The 17025-nt window shown below is 46.7% G+C and overlaps 1 protein-coding gene across 3 annotated transcripts in view; it reads left to right on the top strand.

Annotated features, from left to right (window-relative positions):
* Positions 1-17025, top strand: part of PLEKHA2 (pleckstrin homology domain containing A2) — a 74186-nt gene that overhangs the window by 17687 nt on the left and 39474 nt on the right. For all 3 annotated transcript variants that reach the window (XM_045070985.1, XM_004758207.3, XM_013059264.2), the window contains exon 2: positions 8440-8603. In XM_045070985.1, coding sequence (XP_044926920.1) covers positions 8463-8603 — 141 coding nt within the window. In that variant the 5' untranslated portion in view covers positions 8440-8462. The remainder of the gene's footprint in view (positions 1-8439; positions 8604-17025) is intronic.

Genomic DNA, 17025 nt, shown 5'->3' with positions numbered 1-17025 from the left:
CTTTACACTCTTGAGAAACACCGTAGTTAAAGGGCAAAGGCTAGGATTCGCTGTGCCATCCGCTGGGACTTACACTGGGCCAGCCACTTGCAAGGGGGCCCTTCCGCGTTGGGATGCTTCCGTGGGCGAGCAGGAGGCGGTGCGGAGTCCCTTCCCTGGAACCTGATCTGCTGCCTGGCTTCTGCTTACCTTCAGGATAGCCTGGCCAGCATGGAGTCTGGGAGCGCTCGGGTTGCTTTTTTTTCCAACCTCCTGGAGAATTTCAGAGATGTTACTTTAAGTATGATGGTTCCCAGAGTAGAGAGAAGAGTAAGGGAAGTTTATACCTTTCCCTGTGAGGGATCCCAGTGTTGCAGCCTTTTCTTTTGACATGTGCTTATTGAAATTTGAGGGGTAGAGACAGCCGTGCGGCTGCCTGCCCTTCTAAGAAGCTGCTTTGTGGTCGTGTTCATGATAATCACGTACTCCTGGTGAGGCGCTTCACACACATGCACACACACACGTGTCACAACATTTCCCCAGTGCTTCCTCTTCACCAGATCTCCTGTTAAGCACTTTTCACACATTATTTCATTTAATCTTCGCAGCCACTTTGGAAGTAGGTAAAGTGACTCCCTCCACTGTGCAAATCCCAGGAGAGCTCAGTGGCGTCTGACTCGAAAGCTCATGCTCTGTGACTTCAGTCCACCACACGGACGGGTCACCGAAATCAGCACGCCCTTTCCATGGTCCTCTTCTTGCAAGAGTTTCGACCAATGCAGTCATGCTGGTCGCTGTCACCTGCACCTCCTCCTTGCCACACCCAGCCCCTCCCCCACCCCTCCTCCTGAGACAGACACACTTAAGCCACTTAACAGTTTCCCCCAGCACTTTGCAAAAGGCTAGTAGATAGGAGATGCCATGATGTTATCTTTTCAGTTTTCTGCTGTCCATGTTTCAGTGGGTCAAGTTTTAAATGAAGATCATTGCTGTGGGTTCCTGTTAGGAAGCCCTGCAGGGAAACGGAATTCACTGGGTTTCTCAACTTGGGGGCGGGGGCTGCCATAATTCTGAAAGTTGGAGATCTCAGTGTTTCTAGGCTAATTTATAAACCAGGTGAGGCTGTTCATCTATGTTTGTCATCTCTGGTGGAGCCTTGAGCCAGGGGAAGGCCTTTGTCTCCTACTGGCTCTAACTGCCACTTTTTCTGGGACCATAGATGAACCTGCTGTTAAGAGAGGTCATGACTGTTTAAAATGTTTTTGTTGCTTTTAGTGTCATTATTGCAGTGGATCAATGTTCAGTTTCTCCAGCCTTTTCCCTGAAATGTGTCCCCTTAAAAATTCCTTCTCGAGTGTCTTGCCCTCCCTTCCAAGTTCTAGGGTCCAGTGGGGTTAGGGCTGTCTGTGTCATGGGGGCACCTTTTCTTAACCTCCCATTGCTGTAAATGTTTGCATTCTTCCCTCTGCACTTCCGCTGGCAACAAACTCTCTCACATTATTCTCCTGCCTTAAGACTATTTGGCATTTGTTCTTATGACACTTTCAAAATGCAGTGATAGTGTAACAGTAGGAGATAGACTCTCCCACACTTTCTAAGTTATAATCTTTGGTCCATTCCCAAGGATGCATTTTGAAATAGCTATGCCTGTGTCTTGTGGTTTTTCCTGGGCCTTTGGCGTGGTTGAAACTCCACACTACACACTTACATATGTTGCAGATTTAAACATGGGTGAAGTGTGCTCACATGGCGGGTGCATAGTCTAGCAATAGCAGAGTGGCTGCACTTCACCTCCACACCCCGGTTCCTGTCTCCTGTATTACAGTCCTCTGAGACCTCTGATGTCATTTCCCGATAAACTGTCTCCTGTCGAAGTTTAGCAATTTCCGGCGGGTATCCCTCTCACTCACCAAGGACCAAGGACACTGTTGTCTCCAGCCTCCGCCCCAGCGGGGTAACAAGACAGGAGATGGGTTCCTGCACATCCTGTCACATGCCAAGAAACATCTTCCTGACTTTTTCTGGAGCAAAATCCCTGAAATTCCCTGTCCTGCCAAGGCAAAGTAACATGAAAGAAAAATCTCCAAATGTAAAAAATGGATTAATTCTTTTTTCGTACTTGAGCCATCAGAGGTTCCCGTAGATGGTTTCATAATGGGGCCAGTACCACTTAAGGCTTTATCTCTGTGTTATCACTTTTCTTTTTATTTACCTCAGAAGTGTCAGAACGGTCAAGCAGATGAACCTCCCTTATTTCACTCAATTTTTTCCTGTATCTCCAAACTATACTACTAGTACCTGGCAGGCTCAGTTAGTGGGGTGTGCGACTTTTGATATTAGGGTTGTGGGTTTGACCCCCACGATGGGTGTAGAGATGACTTAAAAATAAAATCTTCAAAAAAAAAAAAGACATTAATGATGTAATAACTCTAAAGCTTTTCTTTAAAAAAAAAAATCTATTATTCCACTATTCAGCCGTTTATTTAAGAAAAAAAAAAAAAAAAAACGCCAGCCCTGTCTCCAAAATTTCAGGAAGGAAAATTCCGCTGGGTGTCTTGGTCGGCGTCCCTGCCTCATTTCCCCAGAGTACTGGCATGGTGTGGCTTAGGCGCTATAGCAGTAGAGGAATATAATGATCGACGTGGGTGTGAATATTGACCGGGCCTCTGGGACAGGGGCTCCTCTTATGAAGACTAGAGAGTAAGGAACCAAACCTGCAGCGGAAAGAATGAGCTTGTCTTAAGAGGATGTTGCAAGAAGAAATAAGAAACACAAACCCCACTAGATTGGAGAGTGCCAAAGCCCTCTGGGTAGGTACCTGGCTCTTGGGCAATACTGAAGGGTGGGATGATACTTTATTAGGTTTAAGACTTTGGGGCGCCTGGCTAGCTCGGGTCAGTGGAGCAAGTCTTGATGTTGGGGTCATGAGTTCAAGCCCTATGTCAGACATAGGGCTTTTTCAAAAAGTCTTTTCAAATAGACTTTGAAACACCAAGAAGTCCCAAGAGAGCTCTAATTGAGGCAAGGTTTTGCTTGTTTGTGGCCTCTGGAGACTTCACAAATTTATTCTCAGCTTCAGAATTTATACACTGGGGCAAGGTGTGTGTGCAGTTAAATATATCTCCCACCTGCTGAATAAAGGAACACACATTCCTTGTAGAACATTCGGAAAATTTGGAAAATATACAGAAACAAGTAATATTTTACCCGTAAACCATAGTCAATATTTTGGTGTCTGTGTGTCAGTCTTTTATTATCCAAATATATTTGGAAATACAAAAATAATATTTAGGGGATTGAGATCATATTGTAAGTCATATTTTACAAAAACTTGCGATATAGTGAGTTTCTCCTTAATTCATTTAAAATTCTTTGAAAACATAATTTTTAAATGATCATGTAACATTTCCTTATGTAAATGTCTCATAATTTATTTAATTATCCTCTAATCATTGGGACATTCAGGTCATTTCCACCTTGTTGTTACTATGAATTTTACTGCAGATGCCTTTTTAAAAATTTTAATCTTTATTTGCATCTTAGTTTATTTATTTGGATGGAATCTTAGAAGTAGAATTAGTGGGTCAGAGGGTATGAACATTTTTAGCTCTCTTCTTACCTATTGCCAAATTGCTTTCACAAAGTTTCATGTTTTTGTCCCAGGTGTGTAAGAATCCTAACACATCTTTCCAAGTAGGTGACATTTGTTTCAAGCAGCGATCTTCTTTTTATATTCTTGAGTGCCTCTGTCTCCCATTGGTGCATATTTCCTCTGGGTCTTGGTCCCAGCTCTCTCTTTTATATAATTAGCCTGATGAAAATGTCAATTGCCTCAAATCCTACGGGAGAGTTTTATTATTTTTTTCCTTGGCTTAAATCTTCTCCAATGAGGGAAGCTAAGACATTGAAATGGGCAGTCAGGGAGACATTTTGGACAGATACATCCCAGTGCCCTTCACCTCATTCTCAGGTGGGAAGCCCTTGACTCTTCCCATTAAGCTTCATCTGGTTAAGTGGCAAATGTTGGCTGGGAATCTTGGTTTAACTGACATTTAATACATTTTCTGCTGCTGATCAGTGGGTCACCCAATGGAAACTCACTTTGTACTCCGTCTCCCTTCTACCATAAGTTAAATATTTAACATATTTTCAAGTGCAGTATACTTAGGAACTATACATTGAAGAAATCTGAATCATATAGAACTTTTTTCTATTTTACTCTTCATTAAAATACATTCTTCAATTATTTAGATTATGTGAGGCCATATTTTGGTTTAGTTTGGTGTGTGTGTATGTGTGTGTGTGTGTGTGTGTGTGTTTGTGAGAGAGAGAGAGAGAGAGAGAATATGCATTACTGTATGTGCACATAATTTGATTTGCATTTTACAACGTCCAGGAAGGAAGACGAAGCAGGAAGCAAACGTGAAAAAATGTTCAGCCTCACTAGGCATCATTGTATGTTTAAAACTAGCAACAGCTGAAAATGAGAACATTCAATGTATACAAGATTATAGAGATTGTAACAATATATTTCTGACTGTGATGTAAACAGATAATAGTTTTAGCAAGCAGTTTTTAAATAGGTCTCAAGAATTGTAAAAGATCATTACCTATGATCTAGTCATATTATTGCTTGGAATTTGTGTATGCTGTTTCCATGTGAAGGAGGAAATAAAGCATGAAAATAAGAATTTACATAACATTATTTATAATAGTGAAAAGCTGAATATAATCTAACTGTCTAATCATAGAGAAATTGTTAAGTAAATTATAGTAAATGCAGTTCAGTAATGTTATGCAACCATTAAAAGCAATGATTATAAAGACTATGTAGCAACATGGAACATGTTTATGATATAATTTAAAAATTTAAAAAGGCCAATTATGTGGAGAGGGGCATGAAAAAGCATGCAAAAATGAAAACGACTGGCTAGAGTGAATTAAAAAAAAAATTCCAGCATTGTTATACCTTGATTTCTGCACACAAAAATGGAAAATTCTAAGGAGGTTTGGCAAACTTTGGAAAGAGGGTACTGAGTGGGGTAGAACAGGGTCCTTTTCTGCACAAATCTTCTGTGCTCTTTGTCACCAGTGTGTTGTGAAGACTCCACAGTTACTTGCTAGGAGGTTTCATTACGCTCTTAGGGCAGAGGTGAAGGGGTTCGCCTGGGATAGGGGCATCTGATGCTGCATCCCAGTGAGAACACTTGCTTGTTGTCCCAGGAGATGGGGAGAAAGTCATTGTCAGGGATGGCGCTTAGGACATGGGTTGGGGACAAGTGCTGGGATAGAGCACCCTATGTCACCCTCCACTCAGTGGTTTTACACTGTGAAACTTGGATTAAAATGAAATTTAATATAACAAGTGTTTTTTTTTTTTTCTTTATTTGACAGACAGAGATCACAAGCAGGCAGAGAGGCAGGCAGAGAGAGAGGAGAAATCAGGCTCTCCCCGGAGCAGAGAGCCCGACGCAGGGCTCGATCCCAGGACCCCGGGATCACGACCCGAGCTGATGGCAGAGGCCTTAACCCACCGAGCCACCCAGGCACCCCATAACAAGTGGTTTTAAAGAGTCAGGAAACAGGCTAAAACTATATAATTGGAGGGACGTAGAAAGAATGGTACAGAGCTTTGCGTGGGTCTTAGTAGGGGTGTTTGGGGTGACAGTGTGTATGCTTGCATCAAGGTGTTTCTCTTCCCTTATGACTCAGTTACTACTTTCTACCCTCACTGCCCAGTTGTTGGGGTTGGGCATGGGGTGGCAGAAATCACTGGATTAGGGGGGCCTTCCAGGAAAAAGTTGAGGAACCAGAGGGACTTGGAGGATGGTGGTGGCAGGCTGAAGAGCAGAGATGGGGGCTTGGGGGATTGGGAGAAGCAGGCTCCCTGTACTAAAGCTAAGTCTGTGTTCTGACAAGGGATGAAAAGTGGGGTCAGGATGAACTGACAGAGGATTGGGGGTTAGGACGTCAGGTTTGTGTTTCATGCGCCATCTTTTGAGTATACTGCTTCTGTGTGGGCTGGCTAGGCATAACAGCGTTTCCCTGTGATGCTTGGTTCTCCTGTGGCCCATCCTTCTCCCCTGCCTCCCACATTCTCGATGAGCTCCGTGACTCAGCTGCTTCCCAGGACATCCGAGCAGCTTTCTTTTTTTTTTTTTTCCCCCCTGGGGCTAGAACCACAGTCAGGAGAAGTAACCAGAATTCTTTTTGTTCTCCTTCCTCTTGACACAAGAAGATTCTCCCCACCCGGGATCCGTGGAGATGGGAAGCACCCTCCACGAAAGTAGACTGGGGGATTGTACACAGTGCCTTCTCTAGCCTGTGACCTGACAAAAAGGCTGGCACTGATTAGTCCTGTAGGCTGAAAAGGGAACATTTGCAAGCCAGCAGTAAGCCAGATGCCATGCCTACCAGCTGGGTCTAGAGACAGTCGGCTTGGTTACTGCAGTTTAGATGCTTTCTCGTAGAGATGTCCCCGGAGTGGCTGCGGTCCTGAAATTCAAGGGAATTTGTCTGGTTTTCTCGGGGGATGGGGGAGCTCCCTCATCTCAGAAGGGCCCTTATGCATGGGGCCGTGCATGGGATGCATGGGTCATCCCAGCCTTTCTGCGTGGGACTCCAATTTCCCCCTGAATCTGAGTGGGGAAGCTGCATCCTTTCTCAGGACTGTGCTCCTTCCCAGCCAGCGCCAGTCTTCCTGCCTTCTTCTCTTTGACCCGGTGTCTGCTAGAAGACTTTTCTCACCGTTTACTTCTTTCCTTCCTTTTAACTGTGCTGTTTCGCCTTTGTCCCGCATTTGTATGCTTTTGTCCCCCATCATTACGCAGCAAGTAGCTGTGGGCCCCTGGCTCATGTTCCTTCTGACTGTCCTCTGTCCCCATCAGGAATCTGGCCTGATCTTAACCTACAATCAAGGATTCATTGTTCACCTGTATCTGTGTGTTTGTGTGTGCACACATGCACACACGCACAGTGGCTGGCACTTTTTTCCTTGGGGCAGCCTCTCCACACTGCCAGGCCCCCACAGAGCTGGGAGAGAACAGACCATGCCACCAGTCGCCACACTTTGGGAATGTGGGACTGGCCTGCCCTGGGCCTGGACGGCTCTGGGTGGGGCATCTTGGTATCTTACTTGCTAACCCAGCATTGTGGTACAGGCATGGCCTCAAGCCAGCCGGCTCCCCACTTTGCTTAGGGCTTTGGTGGGCTTGGGTCATAGTGAGTTTTGCCTGTTGAAGCTGAGCAGGGCCCAGTGGTGGGTGGTGTTAGTCCTTGAAAGTCGGAATGTCCTGTGGTGTTTTCTGACCCTTGTGGGCCTGTGTTTCACCTGTTCTCTGTGTTGCTTATTGGAAAGTGCTCATCCCCCTTGAGGAGAATAGAGCCCCTGCCCTTTGTTTGGCTCTTTAGAGAGTCAGAAGGAAATCACGAGGATAAAGGAGGCGGGCTTGAAGGTGAAGCTTGTCTCTCATCACCAGAGATCCTTTGGAGTCAGTGGAAGTGTTCACCGGTTGGGGCCTTACTCTGAGCCCTCATCCTTCCGGTCATGAATGGCTTTCGGGTAACAGCAAAGTAAAGCAAGTGAAGCTAGCGCTGAGGGATGTGGCCCTCAGATTTAATTCCTTCATGAAGCTGGAGGTTTGCTCCTGGTGACTGAATTCCTGGCAAAGTTTTATGTGGGAATTTGGGGTGGGGCTTAAATCTTCTCTGAGTTTCTTTATGTATAAAATTGGGTTATGGGGGCGCCTGGGTGGCTCAGTGAGGTAAAGCCTCTGCCTTTGGCTCAGGTCATGATCTCAAGGTCCTGGGATCGAGCCCGACATTGGGCTCTCTGCTCAGCAGGGAGCCTGCTTCCTCCTCTCTCCCTGCCTGCTTCTCTGCCTACTTGTGATCTCTGTCTGTCAAATAAATAAAATCTTTAAAAAATTGGGTTATGGCTTACTTTACAAGGCTTTTGTGAAGGGCAATAATAATACCTCATGTGTATGAAATGCTTAATGTGTGCCAGGCACTTAATTCTCACCAAAATCTTAGGAGGTGTAAGTACCACAATTATCCCCATTTTACAGGTGCAGAAACTGAGGTGCGGAGAGATTAAATAGCTTGCAGTCACACACTTCCTCAGGGGCTAAAGCTGGAATTAGAACCGAGGCCCCTGATCTAGGCTTACTTCCTCTTCATAGTAAAGTTGCCCGCGGCTCTCGTCAGCACACAGTGGAGCTCAGGAAACAGCCGAGTCCCTGCTCACGCATTTCGCTGGCTACATGTGGAACAGAACTGACGGAGATTTCCGGGGTCTGGCTGGGGTGGAACATTTGGTGCTCTAGGGAAGGAGAGAGGATGAGAGAGGTAGTCTAGCTTCTCACAGTGGTGAGTCAAGCCGGAGTGAAGTTCCTGCAGGTCCTGAGTCCGGGTGCGCTTCACCCCGCTTATCCTCATCTCCCTTCCTCTGCCACGCAGGGTGATGTGAGCAGAGCCCAGGAATGCCTTATGTGGATCGACAGAACCGAATCTGTGGGTTTCTGGACATCGAGGAGCATGAGAACAGCGGCAAGTTTCTGCGGAGGTACTTTATTCTGGACACCCAGGCCAACTGCCTTCTCTGGTACATGGACAACCCCCAGGTGAGAGGCTGCATGGGAAGGCGGTGGGTCGGGGGAAGCCGCCTCAGCTCCCCCGATGGTGGACGGCATCAAACTGATAGTGAGGAGGGGAAAAAACAGCAAACACATACACGCACACAGGGAGCCATCCCAGATACTAGCTTGAGGAAAAAGAAGCTCATCTCTCCTAACCCTGGGGATCCAGGATCTTTTCTTGCACTCAGGAACTGAACACTTGCAGCAGGCCAGGGGAGGTGGGCCTGGCTGGTTCCAAGCTCCAAGGCAAGGCCTGCTTGCTTTCACCAGCCTTGTTATGACTGTGGCCTTGTGGCCACTCCTGTTCTTCCAGTCTGGGGCCCCTCCCTGGCAGAGAATGTGGCCTGGTTCCCTGAGCTGGACAGATGTTGGACTGCTTTGGTCTCCTGCACCAGGGAGTCCTAGAATCCTGGGTTGGTGGTGACCTTGGTGGTCACCTAGTTTTGCTTCTTCGTGTTACAGGTGAGAAGCTGAGTCTCAGACACTAGAATTGACTTCATCAAGGACACGGCCAGAATTAGGTGACTTGCCTAGCATTTTGTGGCAGCCAGGCACAAAGACAGGGGCCCCCCGCTTTCTGTTACTGGGTCTGGGGACCCCTGGAGTTGTCACTGGTATGGGAGAAAGTCTCAAGTCTTTTTTTTCTGCTGGCTCTTTCCTTCCCACTGCCTTGGAGCAGTTTGGTGGACTGAGGCCCCAAAGACTGGCATGGCCCCCGAATGTCAAGTTCATGGGTCACAGCCATGTTGCGGCCGGGAGGGTCATGGGGCTCAGATCTGGCTCTGGTTGAGAGGCTTGGGAGGAGGAAAGTCTGAGTGTCATGGGATGGATTTGTGCTTTAAGATGTGCACAAAGATTACTGTGAGCCTCTACGTCATTATCTGGGAACTAACCTCTAGAGGTCTTTGGCATTTTGTTCTCTGGATTTGATGGCTGAGAGAAAAGAGTATAGCCATAGAAAACATACTCGGGTTAGCTGCCACTAGTCACCTTCTCCAGGAAAGACTTCACCCTAAATAAGTCTGTGCCCCATGTGTCACCCCACATCTCTGATAACCCATCTGTTGATTCCTTTCATCTGAAGGGCTAGGTTTGCAGGATGAAGCCTACATATGGACACTTAGATCCTTGATTTCGTCTGGAATGCTTGCCACTGATAATATTTTGGTTTTGGGTTTGCCTTCTGGCCCTACTCTATCATTTTCCCCTGCCTTTGCTCTGTGCAGGTGCCCACAGCTGGGTCAGCAGATCTGCTGTGAAAGGAAGTGGCACTGTTGGAAGAGCTTGGGATCAAGTTTTTGTTGCTGGAGACTTGGCTTCTGGCATGTCAGGGGTGAGCCCTGAGTGACTCACAGTCTCTGGGTCTTATCACTCCTTCCCTTTCCCTTTTTCTTCCTTTGTGTACCTTCTCCCACTCACCTGTCCTATCAGCTAGGGTAATTCAAAAGTAGTATTCCTTGACTTAACTTGCTTATTGCCCTGGTTCCTGCTAGGACTGTTCTTAATCCAAGTGCACGTGCTTAGGGAATCCTGACTAACTGTTGCCAGCCATCGCCCCTGAGAGCTGTCCCTCCTTCATATCCTGGACCTCAGGCCGAGAGTCTTGCTACTAGTGACAGATCACCCAGGGCCATATTGTCACCATCTCAGATTTCAAAAGCTGGCAGTGGTCGGGATTTCCCTTGCTCTGACCTGCCCACTGATTGGACTGTTCTTTGGTTCTAGAACCTGCCCTGACCTTGAATGCTCCGCTATGGGCTGCCTGCCTCCCTGGGATCTCTGGGGTCAGCCTCTGCAGCAGGTCCTACCCTACCTAGGGAGCCCTCCTCCACTTCCCTGCTGACTCAGCTCTCAAGATGCTCTCGGAGCTCGAGCCTTCTTTGAGTTTGAGTTACCAAATAGAACTTGTGGCCACTGCTGGAGAGTCTTTACATTTTTCCCTGGAAGCAGAGATTCCAGCTGGCTTGGCCAGAAAAAGCAGAGTCTTGCTGCAGCAGAGCAGTAGATCCGAACATTTTCAGTTCTCCCATCGTAGGCTTAGCTCTCTGTTGGGTTGGTGGCCCAATAATAGCCATCCTAGATGTGAGAGTGGCTATTTTTTTAAGTTGTGAAATAGTATTCATGAACATTTATGACTATGTGGCAAGCACTGTTCAAAAAACTTCAGTGGGGTTTCATTTCATTCTGACAAGTCTAATTGGTAGGTATTGTTGTCCTCATTCTAAAGGTGAGGTGGGTGAGGCAGAGAGGGGAAGAACTTGCCCACAGTTACACAACAAGAAAGCAAAGTGGCAGAGCTGGGATCCTGACACTGACAATCTCTAACTCTACTTCCCTGCCTTTATTGCTGCTAATGAGACCATCGTCTTCATGTTGCTTAGGAGGCAGGAAAGCTTCTGCAGGGAGGAGTCTCTGATTAAGAAAGAGGAGCTGGAGGATGCTCAGAGCTAGGAGGTCCTGGAGGGTGGGGAGCTCTCCTCTGGCTTGGGTTTTGATCCATAGTGCCCAGCACTTGGTCAGTGTGTGCTCACTGGATGAATGAACACACCCCAGGGGGCCAAGTGGGGAGGCTGTCAGAAGCGAGGCCCTTGTAAAATGCAGAGACCCCAATGCTGCTCTCTGGGGATCAGGCCTCTCCCCTGGGCCTCCGTCAAGCAGAAGAACTGTAGAGGCAGGTGAAGCAGAGTGCCGAGAGTCAGGAGCACATGGATTGGGTTTGAATTCCAAAAGCAAACTGAGGGGGTTGGTCTGTTCTGGAGGAGAGAGACATGGCACTGCGTTTGGTCAGTGCCCGTCTTACTTTATCGGGCATCTCCTCTTCCCTATAAAAATTATCTTCCTTAATAGCAGGGGATTCTCTCAACCCACATCTCTGATCTTGGCCTGTCAGAGCTACTTGGTAGGTGTTTATAGAGCCTGGTTTTACTACCACTCCCACTGCTACGACGTACTGTTAACTGCTGGTTATGTTTACTGAGTGCAGAGGACTTTACGTATAGCATCTCATGACGTCCTTCCTGTGATCCTGGGACTCGGGCTGTTATCCTCTGGAAGAACTCTGCAAGGTGCCGGAAGTTTGGCACCTTTGTTCAAGGTCACTCAGGAGCTAAGTTTAGAGCTGGAGTTGGGGCCAGGTTGGTGAGACTCCGGTGTCTGCGCTCTTCCCCTGTGTTCTCCTCCTCCTGACGTCTGAGCTCAGCCCTGTGCATGATCCCCCGGATCCTGTGGGAGGTGGATTCAGTAAGTCTTTGCCACCAGGGATTCAGGCTTAGTTGGAGAGATGAAAACAATACCCATAACTGTGGTGCTAAAAATCTCGGTGCACCTTTCTTGTCAGAAAGCCTATTGTTGAGTTCAGTGGCCCAGATGCCAGCCGTTTGGTTGAAGGAGAAGGGGCTGCCATTTTCCTCTGTAGCTGCCCATCTAAAAAGTTGCAGGGCCTCAAGCTGGGGCCTCAGATGGGAAGTCCTTAGGTCTGGGAGATAAGAGATCAAGAATCTGCCACGAAGTTATTTTGTATGTTAAGGAAGTTATTTATCCTCTCCAGGCTATAGGTACTCTAGATGACTTTTAACATGGCTTTCAGCCCTTTAATTCCTGAAACATTCCTTAACGCATATTTGTTGAATGCATAAATACATCCTGTGAATGTATTTCATTCCTCCAACAGTGAGTAGACCAAATCTTTACCTTCATGGAGCTTAACGCTGTAGGTGAGAAGATGGATGATGAAAAAAAATGTGGCAGGGAGAGTGGGGGCCCCCGTTCTTGGAGGGGGTGGTGCTGGATCCAGATATGGAAGGATGGGTGAGACAAAGCATTACCACCAGTGATTTCCATTTGTAGGACATTTTATAGGGTTAGATGTGTTTTCACTTACAGTACCTCCTTTGATCGTTATGCCCCCTGTCCCAGGCAGAGCGGCACGGGAAGAGGAGGGTATTTCTGTGTGAGGGCAGTGGCGGTCATTTGGGAGCAGAGGCAGCACCAAGGAGGAAGGTGAGCTTGCCTGGTCAGAGGGGATCTAAGGTCAGGTTCTCCAGAAGAAGATCCCAAGACCAGGAATCAGGCGCCGAGATGAGGATTTGTGCCAAGTTCTTTCTTTTTCTTTCTTTTCTTTTTCTTTTTCTCAAGATTTTATTTATTTGAGAGAGTGCACGCGAGTGGAGGGAGGGGCATCCTGATGTCGGGCTCCAGCCCAGGACCCCGAGATCATGACCTGACTGATGGGAGGCGCATCCTGTTGTAGGGCTCCAGCCCAGGACCCTGAGATCATGACCTGACTGACGGGAGGGGCATCCTAATGTGGGGCTCCAGCCCAGGACCCTGAGATCATGACCTGACTGACCGCAGTCAGATGCTTAACTGACTGAGCCACGCAGGTGCCCCTGTGCCAAGTTTTTCTTAAGGAAATGTTCTTCTGGAAACTGTCAAGAGAGCTGGGAAGCAGGACAGGGAAGCAGAGGAAGCTGGACAGTGGTCTGAGCTCAAACAGACGTTCGCAAACAGTAGGCCTCAGCCCGATGCTGCAGTGGGGCTCGAAGTAAGTTAGGCCTCCAGAGTGGTGTACCCCACTGGACAGTCCCTGGTTTCGGCTCTATAATTGAGGGCAAAATAGCTCCGGAAGCCGGAGGGCTGCCCTCTGCTCACGGGACATACAACAGGTGCTCATTCCAGGGTCAGCCTGCATGGACCAGGTACGGCCCTAGATGTCGCACAGAATTTATAGAGTTGATGCAGTGAAGTATGAAATCCAGGTTTTTGATAGAGGCAGTGGTGACACCAGACCGATGTGGGATGAAACCCATCAGCTGGAAAGGACCCCTATAAACGGAAAGTTTTGACATTATTGCTAATGGCCCCTGATACAGCTAATGCACTTAAAAATCAATAGGCTGACAATATCAGCACACAGATAGTCCTTGAACAGAAGCAAACATAGGCTGGATGTCCCTGGAAACATTACTGTGTTATTATGGCTCCAGTACCTGTATTTTAATTTAGTGTTGGTCCCTATCATGAGAGAGGAGATAAAATACCTTAATTAGGCTGTGCTTTATGACCGTGGCCTGCAGAGTGACTAACCATGTTCTAGTTGCACAGCGATGTTTATGCTCCACCCTCGTGAGGCCCATTTGGCTAAGCAACTGCAAGACTAAATTATATAGCCCTGAACGAAGGCGGAACAGAAGCCCGAACGTACTGCTGCACGAGGTGGCTGTTCTTGTCAAATCTACTCTGTAAAGTGAATTTTCTCTCCATAGCCAAAAAGTACTCAGGCGCTTTTACTTTCCAAAGGCCATGATGCGAATTACGGATCATTGTAACATGCAGGTAGATGGTGTCTCTCCTGCCAACTCTGGGGCCACGGTGAGAGCCCTTTGCTTTTTTTAAATCTGAAAGCAGTTGTTTCATTGAAAAGAGCAAGGAACTTGAGCTGTGTTCACAAAAAGATGGATATCTGCGGGGCGCCTGGGTGGTTCAGTGGGTTAAAGCCTCTGCCTTTGGTCCAGGTCATGATCCCAGGGTCCTGGGATCAAGCCCCACATCAGGCTCTCTGCTCGGCGGGGAGCCTGCTTCCCTTCCTCTCTTTCTGTGTGTGCTTCTCTGCCTACTTGTGATCTCTGTCCATCAAATAGATGAATAAAAGTCTTTAGAAAAAAAAAAAGATGGATATCTGGATATTTTAGTAGGAAAAATACAGAAGCGTGGTAGGAATACCTAAAACATACAAATAAACGGATACAAGTTTTGTCGTAAAGGCTAGATGAAAATTGGTATATATATTTTTTAAATCGTGGGGTTTTTGTCAGAAGTTTCCTTGAGTAAAATTTGGCTGAATCCATCAATATCTAAAAGATTTTTGCAGGGGTGCCTGAGTGGCTCCGTGGGTTAAGCCTCTGCCTTCGGCTCAGGTCATGATCTCCAAGTCCTGGGATCGAGCCCCACATCAGGCTCTCTGCTCAGCAGAGAGCCTCCTGCCCCCCACCCCACCCCCCACCCCTGCCTGCCTCTCTGCCTACTTGTGATCTCTATCTGTCAAATAAGTAAATAAAATCTTAAAAAAAAAAAAAGATTTTTGCATCATAGGCTTCACCCGGCCAAAATGCCAAGGACCATTAAGATAACTTAAAAATAAAAATAGCCAATACAGGGGCGCCTGGGTGGCTCAGTGGGTTAAGCCTCTGCCTTCAGCTCAGGTCATGATCTCAGGATCCTGGGATCAAGCCCCGCGTCGGGCTCTCTGCTCAGCAGGGAGCCTGCTTCCTCCTCTCTCTCTGCCTGCCTCTCTGCCTACTTGTGATCTCGTCTCTCTCTGTCAATAAATAAAATATTAAAAAAAAATAGCCAATACATGCACATAGTACAAAATTCAAAATGTAGGATCGCAGATCTACTGACAGGTTCCTAGCTCCCAGTCCTGTCCGCCAGCCACATAGTCGCCTAGTTAGAGGCAGCCTAGTCAGAGGCAGCTGACATTACCAATTTGTGTGTCTGTCCAGAGTTGTTCTCTGCATATAGCTTCATGAGAATGTTTAGAACTTGAGCAATTGTTTGAGCAAGGTGTTTTTAATCGTGGATTTTGTGTTATTGTTATATTAACTTTCCATGTAGTCAAATGATTTCAAGGGCCAAGTAGACTCTCTGGCAGACTTTTGTCCATACTCTCTGTTAGAGGCAGGAGGCAGAATTCCTTTGGAAAAATTTCTAAAAGATTTCAAGCGACAGGTCTGTACTTTTACCATAATGTAAATTCTGCTAAGGGAAAATTGTTACTCAGTTTTGGTTTTTTTTTTTTTTTTTTTTAGAATTAAAATTATGTAGGGATTTGTTGAGAATTGACATAAAAATACTACAGTAATTTTGTGTGTTTATTTTTTAAAGATTTTATTTATTTATTTGACAGCGATCACAAGTAGGCAGAGAGGCAGGCAGAGAGAGAGGAGGAAGCAGGCTCCCTGCTGAGCAGAGAGCCCGATGTGGGGCTCGATCCCAGGACCCTGAGATCATGACCTGAGCTGAAGGCAGAGGCTTTAACCCACTGAGCCACCCAGGAGCCCTTTGTGTGTTTTTAAAAACAATCCTTGTCTTCTTTATCATTAAGATGGTACTTTGTCGGGCGCCTGGGTGGCTCAGTGGGTTGAGCCACTGCCTTCAGCTCAGGTCATGATCTCAGGGTCCTGGGATCGAGTCCCACATCGGGCTCTCTGCTCAGCAGGGAGCCTGCTTCCCTCTATCTCTCTCTCTGCCTGCTTCTCCATCTACTTGTGATCTCTCTCTGTCAAATAAATAAATAAAATCTTTAAAAAAAAAAAAGATGGTACTCTGTCTAAATTAAAAGGAAGTGAAAACCAACAGGCACTCTAGGACAATTGTGTGCATAACGCTGCTCCTCGGTGTTTAAAGTCTAACCAACAAAAGGAGAGGGAAGCTGTGAAATTTAGCCAAGGTTTTACCAAGTGGAACTGTGGTGAAACTGTTCTAAGTTTTCTTAAAATTTGTCTTTGGTTTTATTGTTATTAATGTTCGGCTTTGAGATGTCAACCTTTGGTGTTTGATATATTTATTGTTTTTTTTAAATGTATTTATGTAACTATTTATATACAAAAGAATGCCATTTTATTATTCAAATGATGTCTCCAAGGCAGAGCAGGCAACTGTACATTTAGGAGGGGGCTGCATATTCGATTTTTGCTCTCAAGCCCATTTTCTTAGTTTGTATCCCTTGTACTCAGGACAACTGATGTGTACTTTAATTAGGGAAACGCCCAATTTTTTGAGCCTTGTGTTCTCATCTGTAAAACAAGGGTAATGATATTAATTATCTCTATCTCTGACATAGTTGCTGTGAAGATTAAATAAAGCAATGTATGTGAAAATGCTTACATAAACTCTGGAGTATTACTGAGATGTCATTTGCTGACAGCGAGGATTTGTCTTGGGCGTCCTGTAATGTCAGTGGCAGTGGTGCACAGGGAATAGAGAGGAAGGGACAGATCTAGAGGCCACGTGAAGGAAAAAAATGTCAGGCTCGGTGACTGATGGGAGGGTGGAGGAGAGCAGTCAGAGGGTTAGTGTCAGGCTGACCAGAAGAGAAGCCAGAGCCGCTGGCAGGCATAGGGCAGTGGCGAATGGAGCCGGTTCCAGGACAGAGGGGCCATGACCCCGAGTTTGATGCAGGTGTGGAGGAGGCTGCCTTGAGCACATGGGTGAAGGTCTTGGCTTACTGAGTTTGAAGTTTCAGAACCATTTCAGGGGCTGGTAGTTGGAGTCTGGGACCCCAAACATGTCCTGGGGATTATCTAGAGCCCTGACCTTGGATCGTGTCTTTAGGTCACTATCACTAGGACTGGGGGAGGGACGGGTAAGTCAAGAGACGTACCCGTCATACAATCCATCCTGGCTG

Source organism: Mustela putorius, unplaced genomic scaffold (genome assembly GCF_011764305.1).
Source record: "Mustela putorius furo isolate JIRA1106 unplaced genomic scaffold, ASM1176430v1.1 tig00003976_pilon_pilon_pilon, whole genome shotgun sequence".
NCBI lineage: Eukaryota > Metazoa > Chordata > Mammalia > Carnivora > Mustelidae > Mustela > Mustela putorius.
Note: the sequence above shows the minus strand (reverse complement) of the source record. Positions and strands in the feature narration are given on the sequence as shown.